Source organism: Otolemur garnettii, unplaced genomic scaffold, assembly GCF_000181295.1.
Source record: "Otolemur garnettii isolate 467f Iridium unplaced genomic scaffold, OtoGar3 scaffold00034, whole genome shotgun sequence".
Classification (NCBI taxonomy): Eukaryota; Metazoa; Chordata; class Mammalia; order Primates; family Galagidae; genus Otolemur; species Otolemur garnettii.
In genome coordinates, this window is record NW_003852429.1 from 9,649,593 (window position 1) to 9,670,956 (window position 21,364).

The 21,364-nt window shown below is 42.4% G+C and overlaps 1 protein-coding gene across 2 annotated transcripts in view; it reads left to right on the forward strand.

Annotated features, from left to right (window-relative positions):
- The window catches only part of PCCA (propionyl-CoA carboxylase alpha subunit), a 373,052-nt gene that overhangs the window by 345,772 nt on the left and 5,916 nt on the right, over positions 1 to 21,364 (forward strand). For both annotated transcript variants that reach the window (XM_003789599.2, XM_023513087.1), the window contains exon 22: positions 12,621 to 12,761. In XM_003789599.2, coding sequence (XP_003789647.1) covers positions 12,621 to 12,761 — 141 coding nt within the window. The remainder of the gene's footprint in view (positions 1 to 12,620; positions 12,762 to 21,364) is intronic.

The following is a 21,364-nucleotide window of genomic DNA, read 5'->3' on the forward strand; positions in this document are numbered from 1 at the left end:
GACAAGGCCAGCAGTCTGTCAACAAGCTCTCCAGGTGGTTCTTCATGTACCTAGTGTTTTGTTTGTTTGTTTGTTTGTTTTGGAGGTGGAGTCTTAGTTGGTTGCCCCAGGCTAGAGTGCTCTGGCATCATAGCTTACAGCAACCTCAAATTCCTGGGCCCATGTGATCCTCTTGCCTCATCCTCTCTAGTAGCTGAGACTACAGGTGCCAGCCACTACACCTAGCTAGATGTTTGGGGTTTTTACTTTTTATTTTTAGTAGAGACAGGATCTCGCTCTTGCATAGACTGGTCTCAGACTCCTGAGCTCAAGCAGTCCACATGCCTGGGCCTCCCAGAGTGTTAGGATTACAGGTGTGAGCCATTGTGGCCGGCCTTTGTGCACCTTGTCTTAAGAGCCACTGCTATGCTGTGTTAGTGGTGCACACTTAAGATCAGCTGATGCCTCTTCTGTGGATTCTATGTTAATCAAACAACTGCTGACTAATTTATGTGCCCACACTATAGTTAGGGTATGCACCAGTGTTTCTTTTTACAAATCTACATCTGACTGTAAATTCAGACTGTAAATAAGACAGTTTGCACATCTGTATCTTGAGAGCTTGATGAGCATCCATGTAGCTGCGAAGGTCCACTCTAGTTTTAAGTGTGTGAAACAGGCCCAGCCCCTGACCCAGGGTGAATTCACTAAGGTAGACGTGACAGTAGATGTCCCCTATCGTCCTCACCTTGCCTGGGCTCTGCCTACTGTGTGCTTTCAACGCAGAAGGAAGGGTTTGGGGAGAGCACAGGATGGCTGATATTTAGCACTCCTGGCCTCTGAATTGGTACATGAGGGAAATGTCCTTTAGTCTTACTTCATGTAGCATTTTTAATGGTCATGGTAAAAGGGTTAGACAGGCATTCTTCATTTTGATTAAACAGCTATCACAAATTAGTCCAGAAGGAATTGCCCTAACGTCAGTGACTACAGGTTTGGCAGTTACTTTTGGCATCTCTGGCCCTCAGATCACCAACAGGTACAAGTGGCAGAGGTAGGCGAGCTTTCTGTGGATGGACTCGAGTACCAGGCTGTGAGGGCAACTCTGTGAGCATAAGGGACAGGGTTTGGGGGAAGTTCTGGGGGACTCTTTGCAGCCAGGCAGAGATATCTGTTATATGCAGATAGTAAGTCATGCTGCTGGGAGTAATTAGAAAAAACGGAGGCAAAGTTGAGAAGAGAGGAAGATAGAGCAGATGGCAGAGGACATGAATGTGCAGTGCAGCCAGGAAAGGGCAGTGGGGGCCAAGGCCAAGCTGACCCAGGGCTGTAAGGGTTTATTTACAACTGGGCCTTGTAATTCTTAGGGACGGGGGAGCCAGATCATATGTAAGAGACTGGCAGGGCCAGTTGAGGCCATTGTGCCACGTATTGGGGTTGTCATGGGCAAAGGCTGTGTGTGTCATGGAGGGAGGCTGGGATTTTCCCTCTGCTTACAATGAGCTCGTATGTATAAAGAAAAATAATTTACTCCAAGTTCTTTTTAAACATCCTTGTGTTTAAAAGTTTATAGTGAGCCAAGGCAAAAAATATCAATGATTACTCCAATGCTGTCTTTATAGTTTTGTTTTGCCCAGTGTAAAAGTGTTTGGAGGAATAGATTTGTATTTTTATGTTTAGATACATATGTGTGAGTAAAAGATACACTATAAAAATTATTGCAGGGGAGTGGGATTGGACAGGGGAGAGATTAGTAACCTGTTTTATACACCTCTTTACTGTAGGACTTGTTACTACAAGCCTATAACTATTTTTAACTCCATAAAATGCATTTTAAATTTTATAAGTGCTTTCAAGGTTCAGTGGCAAACTCAGTCCCCCAAGTTTCTTTTTCTCATAAAAGCTCAAGTTCCTCCAATGTGAATTCTCCTGCCAGGAGAAATTAGAAACATAGTCTTAAAGTCTGGGGAAAGATTCTCATAGTCAGATCAGCACAGACAGGGCAAAGTTCCCCATCAGGAGAATGTTCATATGAGAACCGGGGAGAAAGCCAAATCGTTAGGCTAAATAATTTAACCAGAGGAGATTCCAAATGAAGAGAATCAGCAGGGGGAGTTGAGGTGTGTGTGTGCATGAGAGCGGACAGCCGATCTAGATCCTTGCGTTTCGATGGGTTCTAGACCCACCCAGAGCAGCCTACGTCATCTTCTCAGGACTGTGCCCAAGAATTCTGGAGGCCAAATTTGCACTTAATTTTTGCACTCTCTGTAGACATATATTAATAATAACAACAACAAAAATAGTAGTGATAATGGGTATTAAATACTTACATGGCATCTTCATGTTCTGGGGGTCCTTCATACGAGAATTCCCTTACTTCTCACATGACCTTTTGAAGTAGGTGCTACTAAGATCCACAATTATAAGTCAGGAATCTGAGACACAGAAAGCTTCAGTAACTTGGCCCAGCTTCTAAGTGATGGACTTAGGAGGCAAGCCGAGGTAGTATGATTCCAGATCTAAACATTAAATCCCTCCTTTCTCCTGTCTCCCAACCTGGAGGTTTTCTTTAAGACAGGCTAAAGTGAAAAGCATATTGGTCACGTGCCGTAGATTGACGCTGATGAATATTGTGTCATTCATGAATGTCTTTTCTCTCTGGCCAGGAGCCATTGTTTCCTATTTATTTTGTATTCTTATATGGCCAAGATATGCTTCATAAATGGTCTTTGAACAAATGAACCAAACTATTTCTCTAATTCACTACGCACCTCTTTAAGTGTTGACAGAAAGGACAGCTACAGGGTCCCTCACTGCCTGATCTAAAAGCTCTCTTAATATTGAGACTAGTTGCCTTTCTTCGAACTTAAAACCAGATGTGGTAATTGAAGAATTTCATTTTTGCTCTCAAATGAGCAGGAGGGAGAACTATAACAATTAGACATTGTTAATCCGAGACATCCTATGTCTAAATCTACCACGATGTCATTCTGCACAGGAGAGACGTTGGGAAGGGGACAGGGGACAGTCCTTAGTGAGTCGTTACTGTCAGGTATTTCCCAGGTGCATTGTAAATCTTTATGAATTTCATTCCAACAATCATTCAAAACATGTATTATCTTGATTTTACTTAATCATATGTGACATCTTATTGGGTTGTCACATTCAGGTTGGTGGGCTTCAAAGATGGGTTTTCACGTGCCACTGCCTGCAGTATGGGCGCCACACCCCTCCTCTGCAGACTGTGTCTTTCCAGGTCTTGTCTACCTGTAGCATCTTGACCTCTCTCCTGTCTGCTGCATGACAAGCAGGGTGCCAGCTGTCTGTCTGGCAGCCCAGGTTCAATGTCTAAGATATGTCAGATTGTAAACTAAAGTTCCTCAGCGATCCCCTATGGACACCATTCCTACTACTTTGGACTGACATGTGTAGAGTCATTGGGTGGTTTTCTCCTTCGGTTTTTTGGCGAGCAGTTTTCTGTACAGTATCACAATCCCCTCTAGCTTTGTTTACTTTGTCTTTATGTATTTCAGTTTCTGAATTTCTATCTAATACAGCCACCATTTTTGCATATGAGATTTTGAGTTTCTTCAGTGAATCCATGATAGTAAAAATATTTTATTATTTTAAAAACCCGGAAAGGCAAGAGTGTTGTTGAAGGCCCTGGCAGTTGGCACACTCCCCAGGACTCTGGTGTTCTGACTCCAGGGGGATGAGGAACTTACAAGGGAAGGAAGGCCAAGCTCCCATCTCTGTTCCCCAGAGTTCATTTATTCTGTACCCTTTGACAGCATGACTTTAACTTGAGATGAGCAAAGAACAATTCAAGTAGAAGAGGAAGAAAAAAGATGGGTGGTGACCGTAGCAAAATGGTACACTTCTTTACCTTGGTGCTTATTTACATAATTGTGTTTTTATAACATTTCCTGTACTTTTCTGTAAGCTGATGCTGTCCTAATTATAGATTTCCAAGAGAACACTTCATTGTACCCCAAATTATATAGTGCTTTAAAAAGGTACTTTCTCACTGGTTTACCAAATACCTTATAAACTCGTAATTACATAAAACAATTCAGGATGCAGAGTAGAAACAGCCTGTACTGTTAGCAGATGTCAGTATTGTTACATAATTGAGCACAAGGCTTTCAAAGATCTATAATATTTTTCTTGTGTAAAAAAAATGACTCATTATAGTCATAATGTGTCACAGAGACTCCTGATCAAACAGAACGCACATGTTCCATTTTGTGAGTTCTATACAGTTCATTGTAAGCGGACCTGCCTTTGTGGATGTGAAAGTGCCACTTATTCCAGCAAATTGCCTTTGCAGCATATGCACCTACTCGTTAGACAGCTTGTGGGCACCTGGGCTAAGCAGAGGCTGGGCCCTTTGTCGTGGGTGCACCTGCTCTCGGCAGTACCGCAGCACTGAGCTCTGAGGCCACCAGCACTGACGTCCATGCTCCCTGAGAACAAGCCAGGGCTTCCCGGTGTCCATTCCTTCAGAGATGGCCTCGTGAGCCTTAGGGGATGAGGAACGGGGCTGGCCACCTATACTGTAGCACTTTTTCTTCTTCATCATTTTTGGGTCTGTCTTAAGCTACAACTAATTCAAATCACAAGGAACATAACCTCAGTGGAGCATAATGAAGGAAATAAATTCAGTGCTACTGAGTGCTAGGTCTGATGTTTAATTTTCAATTAAATTTTTGTCACTGTTGTTCAAAAAAAGTTGCTTATCTTAGGACGGTAGAACTAGAGGGAGCTTTGTATTTCTGTTTACAAAAGCAAAACCAGTAAAGACTAGGTTAGAGTTTTATATTATTGACAGTCATCCGGGTTTTCCTCTCCAGAGCGGACTGTCGAGGTACATGTACATGCAGCCTTATTCACTCTTTCCTTCAACATTTACCTGATATTAGTGTTGATAAGAGATAGCTCTTTTTGTCTAAGGAAAGCCTTCTTGTTTTAGCAAGAAGTTTCAACAAGGAGTTGCTGAAACGGGCTTCTTTTAAATTTTCTTCTCTACCTCTATTTGGGTAATTCTTTCTTCAAAAACCTGAGATCTTTGCTCACAGTTGTGGTGGCCCCTTTCTTTGTGGCACACTGATTAGTTTAGCAAAAGATCCAAGTTCAAGAACCAACTTACCAGTAACAAAATAAAACCTTGAGTATAGATTGATGCTTAAGTGTCAGGGGATGAGTGTTCAACGTGATGGTCATGTCACTGGAGCGTGTTGACATTATCAGTTGTACGTAGGCTCACCGAATGATTTACTCTGTGTTTCACTGCTTTTCCAGTGGGAGCAAATACTGAGGGACTCATAATACCAGAAACCATGTATTTCCTTCTGTTAACCCGGCATGGCACATGCAGGTTGGTTCTCGATGTCAGGCTCCAGGTCCAGGGGTCTGAACACATGATGAATGATGGGAGCAGGTTCTCACACTGCTTCCGGGTCTTTCCTCCAGTGACTTCCACGCATGTCACCTTGCTGCATGGGGGGAGGGCCCCTTTCAAGGTAGTTTCCACTACTTACTTTGCTGACCTTGGTTTTTATTCCAAGGGCCCTTGACATTTCTTTGTGGGGTTTTTTTTTTTTAATATTTAGCATAATGGCTTGCACCTGTGGCTCAAGTGGCTAATGCGCCAGCCACATACACCTAAGGTGGCAGGTTCGAATCCAGCCCGGGCCCACCAAAGAACAATGATGGCTGCAACCAAAAAAATAGCCAGGCGTTGTGGTGGGGGCCCGTGTTCCCAGCTACTTGGGAGGCGGAGGCAGGAGACTCGCTTGAGCTCAGCAGTTGGAGGTTGCTGTGAGCTGTGATGCCACTGCACTCTACCCAGGGCGACAGCTTGAGGCTCTGTCTCAAAAAATATATATATATATTTAGCATAGTATCCACACTTAAACTGTGAAACTTGAAGTTACAATACAGGTGTGCCCCAGTTCTGCAGTCAGATATGTAAGTGAGAGTGCGCGTGGGGAAAATAAGACGGATCCGTCAGGCTAGGCTGAGACCACACAGCTGGTCTCGTCAGTTTAGGGCCTATGCAGACTGGACTTTCGCCTCATGACTTCCATTATTGTTTTGTAAATTTAGCTTCAACCTAAAAAAAGTATCTCTTGAGGAGTTTAGGGTGATCAACTAAGGAGATTAACTTTTGAATTGGCAATGTTGTAATAGGTCATGGGTTATGCTGATCATTATTACTGTTTAAGATAAGAGTTAATATGGTTTTTGCTTTGAACTTTTATGTATAAAACTGTGGTTTTGGAAATGGAAGAGCAGAGTAGTCTTGGGGAGGCTACTCTCACCATTTTCTAGAATTGCTGGCCTCTGACAATAAAGTTTGTTGGACCTTACCCCCATCCCTGCATTTGGCTGACAGTGACAGGTGGCCAGACCCTCTTTGTCCATTAACATAAGGGCTACTCTCTCTGGTGAAAGGCAACAACTACGGCCCCAATAGACTTTTTCTGCAAGTTTCAGTGGTGATAACTTGAACCAGGCAGCCTAAGTTGTGGGGACTTTGCTTTCTTTTCTCGCAAGGTGACATGGCATTTGCATCTCACAAAGCTAAGCTGCTGGTGGTGTTTATCGGATGAGCACTGGCGATAGATGATACGCTAACTGTTACTGTGAAGCTGAGAATTTGAACTGTTAACTGACCTACTGCATTTGTTCTCCGTGTAAAATTTTGTTATAACAGTGCTAATTACTAAGCAGCTGAATATGTGAAAAAGTGCACAGCAGTAATTTGCACCTTAGCGTTGCCTTGCTGTTAAAAATATTGTGAACACATAACGTAGGATACACACTTGGTTTATGAACTTCCCACGGGCACGTTTATCTACGGATCACTAATGGTTTGACTTGTGGGGTCTAGCATTTGGTTTCTACATTTATGCTTGTAAGACACTCATTTTCACCCTACATGAGAGCTATTAAAGGCAGAATAGGACATTTTAAAAAGAAGAGTAGCATTTGGCGATTTTAAAAAAAACCCTAAAGTTTTAAAATTGCTACATGCTTTTATTTTTTTGCTAGTTTTAGAAAAACAACAAAACAATCTCCTTTTTACTTCCGTCCTTTCACTAGGAAATCATCAACTCAAAGAGTCCAATTTTAGTGTTTTGGTAATGGTGCTAAAATCACCATTGTTTCAACAGCAGATGCAAATGATTCTGTTCTGTGGGATTGCCATCCTGAATAAATGTTTCTACGTAAGCTATAACAAATCTAAATCTGTGTGTGTGTGTGTGTGTGTGTGTATATACACATACATATATATCTAAAGGAACAGCTTCAAGTCTTGGGAAGGAATTTATATTTGCCCTGCGGATGGGTCAGAAACATCTGCTTCAGGTAGTTGACAAGTGTTACTTATTAACCCATAAGCCAAAAACCCAGATAAGGACTCTGTCTGAAAACTACACATTCCATGTTTTTATAAATGTATATTCAGATTAATTCCACATACCTATAATTTGGATTTCTGGCCGCCAGGACTTTTAAAAGTAATTTGTGTTTTTAAAAAGAAATATAAAATTTTTTTTACCTTTAGAACCAGAGTTGTGCTGAGACCCTGCTCTTGGGCAGGAAGCAAACGTTTTCAAAGGAACCTCATCTCCATATGGTTTCACTCGATAATCCTTTACCCACCATCTTCGGCTCTCATTCCTTTGCTTTCTTGCCTGTGGCTACATTTCTATCTCTGCATCAATTAGCACAGTGATTTATACAACAAGCAAGCAGTTTAGAGGTAATGGTACACAATTAACATCTCATTCCACCATAAAGGGTATGCTAAATACCCCAGTCATTGCTTTCTCTGCCTGGAATTGAAATAAGTGTTTGTCCTAATTCATATGCTATCTGATGTGAAGTGGGCCTGCTTTGTACAGCACTACACCATTAATCTAATTATAGATAGCTGCAAATGAAGTGCTGTCTGAGCTGGGAGATTGAAGAAAATAGCCTTTTGTCATTTAACATGACTCTGAGAAGCAAGATCACACTTTGCAGGGTAATACTGCAAAATGGAAATCTCAATAATATTGCTGCCTGTTGCGTCTTTTCTAATTACAACAACATTGTAAACACAACTGGGCGCTGATATAAATAGAGCTGTAGATATGCTGTCATGTGGGTTGTAGGAGAAAGTCCTCTGAGTGCTGTTGGATTAAATGATGCGTCCTGATTGACAGCTACCTTGAGACTGCGCTGATGGAGTTGTCACAGCTTTATGGGGACCGGCTGCTCCAGCCACTGCAGCGGCGGGAGGCTGTGGCTCACGGCGCTTCAGCTGCTGCCCGTTCATGGCACCTTCTTCGCCTGGGTTGTACCTCCAGGAGAAGGACATCTGCAGGCTCCAGTTCTGTATGTTCTTAGTAGTGTTTCTTGGAGATCTTTGGTCTTTTGTTGTTGTTTTAGGATATCGGGCTGTTAGGCCCTCTGAGGAAGCAGAGGGGAATGTATTTTACACGGCTTTGAACCTTGCTGTCTTTTTCCTCAGGGGACAGCAGTGTCTCCCACAAAGAATTTAGGAGAGGAAAACATGGTTGAATTACAGTTTTCAATCTACTGAAGTGTTTTTCTGTCACTTTAAACAGGTTGACAATTTTTCTCTAGCTAAGTCAGGAAAGGAGACAGGTAGAGAATTTTTTGAGTATTAGTTCTCACTGCCACACCATGGGAATGAAGACACCGCTGAATGTTTGAGACCTTTAGGGCCAGAGGGCACACAGCCTGGAATGGGAGGAGAGCCTTATGGTTGAGAAATGTGTCTGCCACCACCCTTACTTACTGAGCGCTTGTACACGGTTTGGCCACTGCTTCAGGATGTTGAGATCACTAGTGTAAAATGATTTACACTCAAGGATCAGCCTTTGCCTTGGACTTGGTGTTGACTCAGATGGCTAACAATTGGCATGAAGAAACGTTGACGATTGGTCATCTATATATGCTGTACGTTCCCTAATGTTACTGAAGAAAGACTTAGAAATGAGCTGAGCCCTTGGGAAGAGGAACCACCCTAGAGGCTCTCACAACTGCAAATGTCTGTAAAGCAGACTGCAAGTACCCACCTTGTGTGTAGCCACGGGCCTGGGAATCACAGTGGTGGGTTAGCACGTGGGGGCTGGAAAATCACTGGTGTGTGTGCTGAATGAATATAGAAGCTGGCAAGATGGTGTTTTGTGTACCGACCTGAGAGAAGGGGGTCTCATAGGAGGTGATTCTTCACCCTCTCTGGGATGCTGAGCTGTGGGCTGCCCACTTGCAGGGTGTTTTTGTTAACTAAGTCCAGTTAAAAAGCACCCATCTCTCCCAAACCACAACTGGCCTCCCTTTTCTCTCCCAACTGCCGCACTAACCCCCATCAGGTCCCATATAAGAGCTATGTGTTAATTTTAAAAGCAGTCCCCCTGGTATGCCTTTTAATCATCTGTCTCTTGTGGCTTTCTTCTTGATCCTTTCATGTCTGCTGTGATTACTTTTCTTTCTTTTAAACTTCTGGGAGAAATTTTCTTGTTAGACGTGGTTTCACATTGTAGACACCATAAAATTAATTTGCTTAGAGACCGGGGCTCTAGGGCTTTACCATAACTGGGTCATTAGATAACACCTTGTTCCTTCCCATTGTTGATTTCCATGCGTGGGCCAAACCCAGAGAGCACCTGTTCTCTGCTCCAACTTAACACAGTGAGGGGTTTTTCAAGAACTTTCTATTCATTCAACTGTGGTTTGGAGAGCACTTCCTAAATCCAGCAGCGTGACATTCTGACCAACCCAGAGCGAATCAACTTCCAGCTTCTGGCAGCACAGTCTCACCGACAAGCAGCTTCTCCTCACTCAAGCTGAAGCTTCTCCTGATTTCTAAGTAGGGCAAAGCCTTCTGGTTTCTGGAATCTTGCCACTCTGTCCTGTCAACTAGCCATTCAGATCTTGGACCCTTGCCCCCCCAAACACTAACTTTTTGGTTTATCTGCTTGACAATAACAGTAACAACACTTAAAATCAGAATTCTACAGGGGAGTTTGCACAACCCATGAGGAATATTTAAATGCCCGTCATAAAAGTAAACTTGGATCCTGTGACCATAGTAGGGGTGGTTTCCTGAGATCTCTGCTAGTTGGCTGCCCTTGGGCCCCCAAAGAATCCAGAGAAGCCAATAAATAGCAGTTTTGATCATAAGCTCTGAAAGCCCTGGTGTACATTCTTAAATGACTTCTTTTCTGGAGCATCAAAAAGCTTTTACGGTTCTCACCAGGCAGTTCATTCTGATGGGCCCACATGCTGCACCCCGCTTGGGCCACATCCCGGCACGCGCCCCCGTGAGCCACAGCACGGGCAAGCCAAGAGGTTGTTTTAAGAAGGCGTGTTTGTGCAGTGTGCTGACGGGGTCAGAACAACATCAAAGATAATCTTAAAAAGAGAACCTCTCTCTGCCTCCTCTTTTTATTTCAGAAAGGTCATTTCTAAGCCAACTATTTGCAACAAGGCCTCTCCAGAGGAGTTTACTCTGTTGTTATTTTTTGCTTGCGATTACAATAAGTCGCTTATCCCCCAAACAGATTTAAGAACAATAAACAAATACAAAAGGAAAAGGAACATCTCATCAATAACAAAGACTGCATCTAAAGGCATTGAGTTTTGTGACTCTTTTACATCTCTTTCCAAGCAAAGCAGGAGTCCTACAGAGAAAGGAATCAAAAGATAGGAAAATTATAAAAATAGTAAAAGGATCCCATTTTAGTCAGGATCTTGTAATTTCTGGGGAGAAATGGAGCTGAGCAGAATCTTAGCACTTTATCTGTGTGCAGGCTCGTTTGTGATATAGCGGAAATTAGTCCAGCGTAGTGAAATGTGGTGAACTGTAGTCTTCTCAGCATATGAAGATACTTTCCCTAAATTTAGAGTGTATGTTATGAAGTGGAATTGTATGAAACACGAGAAAAAATATTTCTGCAGCACAGTGCGGAACAGCCCAGGGCGACGCCACCCAGAAAGTAACTTTTTTGTTGACTCTGATGCCTCAAGTGATGTGGGTTTTCCTTTTCTAAGACAGACAGAGCGCAGATACTAAAACTGTGCAATTTGGTCCAATTATATTCCCCCCCGTCCCCTCCACCCCCCCCATTGATTTAATGAAGGACTTTGAGGTACAATTCATCGCTGACAAATCGTCCTCTGCCCAGAATGTTTATTAGACTGACAGCAGCCTGCACTCTCCTCGCTTTTTTCTGTTGCCACTTATGACTCAGATGAATTTTAATAGGAGCAAAAAGCTTTTATTTGCTCTGTAATTTCACTTAAGGATCATATCCTTCAGAAGCTGGCAGCCACTTGTATGTCTTGATTGCAAAACACACACTCAGGAGTAAAGAAACATGCATAAGATGTTATTATTCAACCTGTCACAGTGTCGCAAATCCACTTGGAACCCAGGCCATCAAAGCTCTTCCTTGGGACCCTCCCCCACCCCTTTTCAATAGGCCCTGTGAAGAGCAGGCTTACAGACTGCAAGGCCAGGAGGGAATGAGCGGGTGAATTATGTTTTGTTTTTGCATCCCTGCCACCATGATGCCCACAGGAGGCTTTGAGTTACAGCAGCTCTTCCTGAACAAAATGTTTTCTCTTATCCACAAGAAATCTGGCCTGGTAGGGATCCAGAGATCTTCAGGTGGTGGTTCCAACTTCACCCATCCACACTTCCTCAAACCATTCGATCTTGTTTCTGTTTGGATAGACCAAATTGTGCCTCATAGATTTACTCACAGAGATGGCAGGAATTCTCTTTATTAGAAATGTTCTGTTTAAAAAAAAGAAAGAAAGAAATGTTCTGTTTCACTCAACTGCCTTGAATGTGTCCCTAATTGTTTGAGGGCCACCTACAGAAGGTGCCACAAAAATACTTGGCTGTCGATATCGTTTTCCCTCAATGCTTGTAAAATCAGGATGTCATTGTCTCTCGGTGCGGAAGGCTTCCTCGTGACATTTCATCTTCATCCGTCCTAACCATCTTGTTACATCAGACTGCATAATGTGCCTAGAAAGGAATGCTAACTTTTTCTGTCATGAACACAATATTTTATATCACTAAAAAAAATTAAATTTTATATGTTTTGCCCAAAATGAACACTAAACCTCTTTGTTTTAACTTACTGATACTGAGAACAGCAGCTCAGGAGGGGTGTGGGGAGTCTGTGACAGCGGTCTGCTGCCATCTACTGGCAAGTGTTCACAGAGTCACCGCCTTTATCCCCTGGCCCACCCGGCTCCTGGGATTTGCCTTCATTGGGTTAAGTTTTAAAAGCAACGAAGGGAATACAAGTAAAATTCTCACTGCTTCCTTTATAAAGTTTTGAAAAAATTTCCTTGAAGATATAGGATGATTATTATTTAACATTAGTTAATAACCAGAATAGTTCTTATTTCAAAAAACCTTTAAAATAAACAGCTCACAAAATGTGCCCGAAACAAATATATTTGATGTTGCATACAATAATTAAAAACCATATGACCTTTAAGGATGTTATTGTTAAATGCTAAAAACATTTTGAATGAATACTAATTTTGAGGAAGAGTTCATCATTTAAAGTCATTTATGATTTTGTTTTGTTTTCCCTAAGTATAAGGTGCGTGTCTTAACCAAACTTGCTGCAGAACTAAACAAATATATGCTGGAAAAAGTGGCTGAGGACACCAGCAGCATTCTGCGTTCCCCAATGCCTGGACTGGTGGTGGCGGTCTCTGTCAAGCCCGGCGACATGGTAAGGGGGCTGTGTCGTCTCAGTGGGACATGCTGGTTTCTCACTCCCCTGTCCAGAACAATGGCCAACAGCACCATCACACTCTTTGCTTTCTTGAGTCCCACAAAAGAGCAGAATCTGTTTGGCTTATTCTTTGTCTGCTTATTTCACTTTGGATTATGTTAGTAAAAATATTTCTGGGCACCTCTCCTCCTAAATGAGCTGTGACTGGAAGAGAAGGAAGGCTAGATTCATTTTGATACTGCAAATTCAGTGTTTAGGGAAATGTTTTAAGTAAAAATACTGTTAACTTTCTAGTACTCTGTGCTTGAAGCATCCTTGAAGAACTTATGCCAAGGAACAGCCCTCCATGGAGGAACTTTTTGTCTAATCGGAATAAATGTCTAATTGGGGAGGAGAGTTAAGGAAAGGGTAATTCTGTAATCTGGGCAGTACCAGACTACTCCCCCAACTTGATAAATATAATTTAGGAATCACAGTTTGAAGGTTTTTATCTTGATCTTGTGACATTAAAGCACAAATCAAAGCTATATTAATATTCCTCATGTGTTCGGTCTCAAGATAACTTGCTATAGATGAATTTGTAGGATGCATGCATTTTCTTAGAGCACGGATAGAAATCTCTATTGATAAGCAGGAAAAGTGAAAAGAAAACAACTGAAGGTGCAACCAGAAGATTGCTAAGGGCACTTGAGTACCGGCATGTTGAGTTATGGGCAGGAACACAGCAGCCGTGCACGATGGTCTTTGCTGGATGATACATGGTGACTCCTGGTTGCAGCTCAGTCACGTCATTGGGGTTTACGGACTGCCCTGGGAAGGCCATATTAGAAATGTTTCCTGATTTCTTTAATACAGGTAAAATATCCTCTTAGCATTGAGAAAGAATCGCGTACCTGGCAGTGGCTTCTGGAAGAGTATTGATGATAAATGAATGTTAAGAAAACACGATCAGTTTTAGTTGTGTAAACAGTTCTGAAATTGATATGTGAATTGGAAAACTGACTTAACAATTGCTTTACCTCATGATATAGACATAGAATTACTAGCTTTTCCAGAAAAGCATAAAAGAGACTAAGTAGTTATGAATTGTTATATTTATTTTGAAAGCAATGATATTCCTGGAAGAAAGCACTTATTAAAATTGTCTAATACTTGGGCGGTGCCTGTGGCTCAAGAGGGTAGGGTGCCAGCCCCATAGCTGGAGGTGGCGGGTTCAAACCCAGCCCCGGCCAAAAGAAAAAAAAATTGTCTAATACTTGAGTTAACACTTGGGATTTGGGACGGTAGCACATGAGAGCTGTGTCTCTGTGTGTGTTGAACATGGGCAGGATTGGCCTTGTATCTGTTCCTGCTAAAGGATTAGGCTGCCCCGCAGCCTTGACATTAAGAATCACACAGTGACATACGAAATAGTCAGCAGTCAGCGGGATCTTTTAGTGACTAAGACTAAACCAACCATTGTTAGGTTGGTAAACAATGTAAGGGGCTTGTTTTGTGTCTTCACTTTCTTTTTTAATCTTCTGGAAGCCAATAGTTTGTATACTGCCAGCCTGAGCTTGTCAGGCTTGTGTGGCTTTAATTATAGAATCACTGCTATGTTTTTGTTTTTATTTTTTAAATAAATGCTTTTCCTTAAACCCTTAGTTTTCTAACACCTGAGTACAAATCTAAGCAGAGGGAGGTTGGAAAGGGGGGAGGGTCAGGAGGGCTGATGTTGCAGTCGGGGCCCCACGTGCCTGCCAGGCGTCCCTCACGGAGGCTGCTGAAGGCCAGAGCCGCGTGGCCCCGTCCTGCTGCCCAGCTGCCGTCTCCTGGTCCTGCTTTTCCACATACCGAAAGGGTTTGGCCTTTGTACTTTCCATTTCCTGGTTAATAATTTAGGATGGGAAAGGAGGAACAATGTGATTTTAGTCCTTGGTTCATTGGGGGAGCCCAGATATTGAAAACACCAATAATTGAATGTGGGTACTCAAAGGTGGTTTAATTGGAGAACTGTTAAAAATATGTTCCTGCAGAGCCCTAGGGCCTATATTTACGTATTCCTATAAAGCAGAGCCCACGGTGGGGCCCGCCCAGTGCCCAGTGCCCAGTGACTGGCGCTCCCCAGCTCTCCTCCCTCTTACTTAGAGATGCTGTGTGCACGTGGGTGCCAGGCTGCCCCGGTGGGCCCATGCTGTCTTCTGTTTGTCTTTTTTGGTCATCACAGAACTTCCTTTCATATTCTGTGCTGTTGTGTTTTGATAAAACAAGTGTTTTCTCTTGAATTACTACTTGGGGGAAAATGTCCCAAACCACTAATACTGAAACCAAGCGCAGGATGAGGAGTTTCACTGCCGGCTTTTCTAACAACTCCCATAGTTAAATTCTGCCTCGTGTAATTAAAACACAAGAAACTTTCCTTAGACCAAAGGCACAGCACTTACTTCAGACCATTATAAGAAAATACTACTTGAGGCTTTTAAGCTTTGCAGTTTTAAATTATTTTAACACCGCAGGACATGTTGTTTTTCTCAGCAATAACAATAGTTGAGCGGAGTCCCACTTTTATCAGTGGGAAGATAATGGAGTCGGTCATCTCTGTGTACTTTAAGGAAAACAAAGTCCTGAAAATAGCTACGAGCCCTACAAGTATTCTGTTTTTCTCTGAAATGTTCTTTTTCTATAGTTTAAATTCCAGTAATCTGTAATTTTTATGTTTCACTGAAGTAAAACTTGACAAATCTTAGTTTTAAAAAAACTTAGTCAAACTTAGGCCTGGCAATAGTAAGTTCCACCAGTCTCACAAATCATAAAAAAAATCACTTTTGTGAAGTAAACAATTTGAACAGAATTTTAAAAACTTCAGAAAGAAAAAATTTGGACTGGCAGTTGAGGAGTAGTAAATCTACTCATGGAGCTTGCCGAGCTCTGTAAGCGGCTTCATTTGAGACCTGGCCCCTCTCTCAGCTCAGAAGCTGTGCTTTTTACTGCGTGTTTTTTGGGCTCATGTGGCAAAAGTTCCCAGTACCGTTTCAGTGTCTGTCACATACTATTTAACATTAATGGTGACTACAATAATTTTTTAAGGGATTGTATAACACGTGGAAGGAGGATGTTAATAAACAATAAAATAAGCAGACAAATCAGTATGGAACAGAGTAAGAGTGGATTTTTAAAATGAATCACAAATGTAATTCAGAAAACAACTGACAGGATGGATTATGCGAGTCTTTTCTACATATCTTTTTAGTGTGCCTTCTAAAAATGTTTTTGCAGTGACTGATTTTCATTTCGGGTTGAAACAGATCTATTTTTCTCTATCTAAAATACCATCATAAACTGGGAGGACACCTACAAAGTTCACATTTTTATGACTTATGTTAATTTTTTAACTTCTGTCTGTACAATAGTCTCAAACAGAAATATTAAAAATATATATTCTTTCAGAATAACAATAGAACACATTCTTCCCAGGTACTAACATTAGACTTAACAGCTGCTGAATTTGTCACACAATTTTCATTTTGGCTTTGAAGTACAAAATAGTCTATGAGCACATTTGTTAGCCTTTTGATACCAGAAACTAAACAAAAAGACACAACCCAGAAGATATTTTAATACTGCACTTAATTAAGATTCTTTCGAGATGTGTTTGGATTCTATAGTCATCTTGGATTTGCATCAAAAATATTCATCTTATTAAATACAGGGTGGACATAAAGTCCATAAAGCTGGACATTATTTTAAATTGCACACTAACTTTATGGGCACCCTGTACATCAAAAAATGACAGGAGACACACAAACCATAAGCAGGCTGTACACCCATTTACATTTATCTACTAAATATGAGTGAAACAGGTAAAGGAACAGGCTGACACCAAGTACCTGCTGCTGCTGCCGCTTGCCGCTTATGTTCAACATCAGCAGGACAGACTTTGGGCTGTTTTTGACGAAGATTCACCTTGTAAAGGAACTGATCGTTAGTAAAAGGGCAACAAGGTGTTTGGGATAGTTGGTCTGGTGGACAATGCCTTGCGGCAAAAACAGTCTACTAGACTGTGCACCAGGGAAAAGAGGACGCCTGGAATCACTGGGAGCTGCACACCACACCTCACCCTGATTTTTTTCCTCCTGTGTGTGCTTTTTTGAGGACAGGATTTATAAGCAGGTGGGTGACGACAGACAATGGGACACAGAAACCCCCCATCACAGAACATGGCATTCACACCTCCCCTTTGTCTGCAAAGCGCCCGTGTAATCAAGCTTATAGCCGATCCTGGAGCAGTGGCAACTTGGCGAGAGACCTTTATTTTTCATTTCTTGAAGAAACAGGATTTCCAAACACCTTACACTCTGAGGATTGCAGATGAGCAGGGCTGAGTCGGCGCCCTGTTGTGTGCTCCTCGGCCTCGTGCCTGTTGCCTCATCCGGTCCAATATCAGTAATTGTGGCTTGTCCTGGCAGAGGAGCTGCTTGGCTGTTTGAGTTTCCAGTTTCTGGATACTTTGATTTGCAATCATAAAATAATTGTAATAATTAAATGTACACATTTTATAGCAGTGGTTATTCAAGCAGTTTATTTACACGGTGCTAGTTTCTCACCCAAACCTCAGGATGTATCTCCCAACATACACTCATATACACAGATTCATGTATTCATTAACATGTCTAAACTTTGAGATTATGAAGTATATTACATGATGCACAAGGTTGTAGAGAGTTGTCCAACAAGCACTCCTGTGTGCTGTGCTCACCTTTACCACATGCCTTTCAGCTTTAACGTAACAATAAAAATTGACATAGACCATGAACTTGCCCTGTGGCTGCTTCCCAGTCTAATTCCTGTCCTGTCTTCTTCAGAAGTAATGACTCTTCTGAATTTAGCCTTTTAATCTTCTCCAGATAACACTTATTTTTAAATTTTAGGGTTGGTTTTTGTTGGAGATAACAATATGGGAATTTTTACAGTTTAACTTAACTCAATGACAATTATCAATAAAAGATAAAAATATTTTTATGGATCAAGAAATTAAATACTGTAGGAGAGTCTTATGCAAGCTTGGCCTTTGATTTGATTTTTCAAGGAAGGACCTGACTGGGATTAGAGGCAATATTATCTTTGTTTTAAACATGTTTGAAGATGACCATTCTCAACCTTACCAAGATTTGAAATGTTTTCTCTTCTAAAAATAAATAATGAAAATAATAATACACATTTTTAAAATTCATCATTTCACTGAATCCTTTAAAACTGCACGTTTCAAGGTTAGTAACAGAACTAAAACTGATTTGGATACTAAATTTAAAAATGGGCAACTTTTATTTCAATTTTAATTCCAAGGTGATTACTTGCCATATGCATTTTTGAAGTGTTATAATAAAGCATTTCTTCCAAAATAACCCCCCAAAATAAAAAACCAACTCTCGACACATTTTGCAAAGGTAGAGAGAGAGAATCCAGGCTGACTTCTGAAGTTATTTTAAATGGCATCAATTTTGACTAGTTCTCTTTATAAACTATAGGCCTTGGCTCTGTTTTTGAGCTAATGTAGAAGGCAGTAGGGAGTAATATTTTTCTTCATTTTAAGGAATTTAAAGAAAACCTGGACCCATTTTACATTGGCTGTGACCCTGCGTTCCCACCCTAAGCTCCCACTGCCCAGTTCCTGGGAGTTGGTCTGGGCACCCATGTGCACACACGGTGCTCAGGGCAGGTCACTGAGCTCAGCTGCCTTCCCGTTCTGTGTCTGCTGACAGTTCTATCCTCCCTCAAACACTGTGGCCTCAGTGCCTCTTTCTCTCTGCTTCAGACAAAATATGTGGGATGTACACACATTTCGTCTTCAGGAAGTATCAGGCCACACTCTCCAGCCTGTCTCACCAGCTCAGAAAGAGGACGTGGCAATGATCAGGTGCCCAGAGTGCTTTTCCCCAAATCGGAGCTGCCTTTCTTCACATCTGAGGCTTGAGGACGCATTACTTCAGGCACCTGTCCTCTAAGGAGAAGCGTCTGTAACAATGTGATTGCAGGATTTCCGCTTTGTGGCGTGGTCAGCAGGGCTGACATTGATCGGGTTTTTCGGGAGGCCCAGCTCCACAGAATGGGAGACTGCAGGGCCGGTCAGCCCTCTGAGCCTTCTGTCTAATTTGGCAGAAAAACACAGAATGTAGGACAACAAAGAAGGCTCTCCTTTTTCTATAAAAAATTCTCTCTCCCACCCACCCCTCTTTCCCAAAAAGGAGACTTAATTTTTCAGCTGCACGGAGTGATTTGGTGCTCACTCTTGCATTGAAACAGTTGCTGTCTGAACAGGCAGGAAACAGTTTTCTTTTAATTGCCGAAATCATTCGGAAGTGCTTGGTGCCCTGCTTCTGTACAGCAGATGCTGTGCATTAATTGGCCTGCGTAGAAGTGACCCAGGGTTCCTTGCAGCGGGCCCAATTTTAGGCAGAGGGTTTAAATAGCTTATTTATGATTTTGTATAATCTGGCGTACATTGTGTGCTCCTGCACGTGTCGTATTTCATGGTCTGCAGTTTCTAATGTCATGTGGGTTTCAAAACCTGTGTTTCTCTGGTAATGTACTAGCAGCAGGTAAGCTCAAAATACCATCCATCAGGAGCTAATTTTTTATCCAGATACTCCAATGACTGATGAACCTGTCTTTTGTATGAATGTTTAGCACAGTAGAAAGCCATATGCCACTGGCACCGTTTCCTCGGCATTCTTTACAGTTGCTAGAGTGGGCTTACAAGGGGGGTGCTCGATGCCATTTACGTCCTCTGGCCTATATTTCAACCATAATGCCTTTGAAAATAGCCTTGGGTTTGGACGATAAAAGAGGGCAGGGTCTGTCTTGAAGGATACCCGACGCCCATCATCGTTTTCTTTATCAGAAGTACGACTGCACACCCCTAATAGGGAGCCTTGTTTTGTTACTACCCGTCTGTTCAAAACAGACCTCAGCCCATTAGAAGGGTCTCCCCTGTGTGGGAAGACCACAGCTGTTACTGTAAATCTCATCCAGTCACTGCATCACCCCCATTTTGTGGCTCTGAAGGATGAAATTGAGAAATGGAATACTGTGCAGTCATCCTTCACATCTCCAATTTTAGGCCTTTGCCATCATTTTCATGCTTTTATTCCAAATCAAATAACATTAGTGAGCTAGAGCACCTTCTGATGAGTATCTGGTATTGAGCGCAGCTTTCAAGTCTGTACTTTTGGGGGCTTCCTTTTATGCTGGGTGATCTTTTTTCCCCCTTTCTCTTTTTTTCTTTGGGCATTTTCTTTGAGCTTTCTTAGTGGCGAAGGCAGTTTGCAGTTTGAACGGTATGTGTTGCCAAATGTGTCCCGTCTTAACGTGTTTTCCAGCGGGGGCGCATGTGCAGGAGAAGCTTCTATGCCTTTTAATCTTTGAGGAAGGAATGAAGAGAACTTGGTAGAAGGATATTGGGGGCTTTAATCAGAAATAAGAAGTGGTTTAAATCATTAGCACAACAAAGCATGCTATAGGCTTGAAGATAAAAGTCTCTGGGGGAAAGAGTCCTCTGAAAATAAATGGAACTTGATAGATTTCCATATCATTTATAACTTCCCTTAATTACACTTGGAAGACTCGCCAGTAAAACTGGAAAATTGGCAGCCTATATCCATTAGAGTCATTTTGCCGACCATGGCAAGCAGCTGGCTTTACTGGATTTTATTTCCCATCACTCACAATTAATCATCAGCTGGAGATGTCTGAAACTCTTCAGCACTGAGCAATGCTGGGTGACATTCAGGCCACAAACCATGCGAGAATCTGCTGAGTAAATGGGCCGAGTTTTTTCTCAAGCTTACTCACTTTGGGGCAAGGCCGACTCCCTCTTAATGAGTGCCGCTCTGGTAATCGGATGCGAATGTGAACCTTGACCCCGTGTCAAAGGAGAGGACGCAATAAGCCGGATGAAAGATACAGGATTCAGGCCTAGAAACTTTACACCAATTAGACAAGGAGCCGGGAAATACATCAGGCCCACTAGGTTTATCAAACAGACTTGCGAGGTTTGTGACCATTTTGTAAGCCCAACATTGAAGACATCCTGTCACAATCATTAAGTCTTTCTCAGACGATTCACAAAAGTGTTGGAGGAGTGTGTGCTCATATCCTGCAGGAGCGGGGCCGCACAGGGGTGCTGCTGGCAGAGGCCGGGCATTGCACAGCCCCCTCTGCACGCCCAATTAATGCCTGGCCTCCCGAGTACCTGGGGCCCTCCGGAAGGTGTTGCCTCCACTGGGCCCACTGCCCAGCTCCCTGTGTGCACGTCCTGTGAGAGCTGACAGTGCTGGGCAGCAGGCTTCCAAGTCCTGAGGGGAAAGCAGAGCCGTGCTGTCTCGGTGCCCACCCTGTCCATGGAGCGCACCCTTCAGTGACAGCCACTCCCAGAGCCCAGGCAGGTGTGGCTTGTGTCCCACTGATTCTCTGATACATGGTTTGCACCACATTTGGTTCTCTGACTTGATTTTTAAGGCATGAAATAAGTAGGGATTGGATCGATGTATCTGTGTTAGTGTGTGTCTATATAGAACATGATCTCTGTCTCAGAGGGTCCAAGGAGCAATATCTAAGAGCTGAGC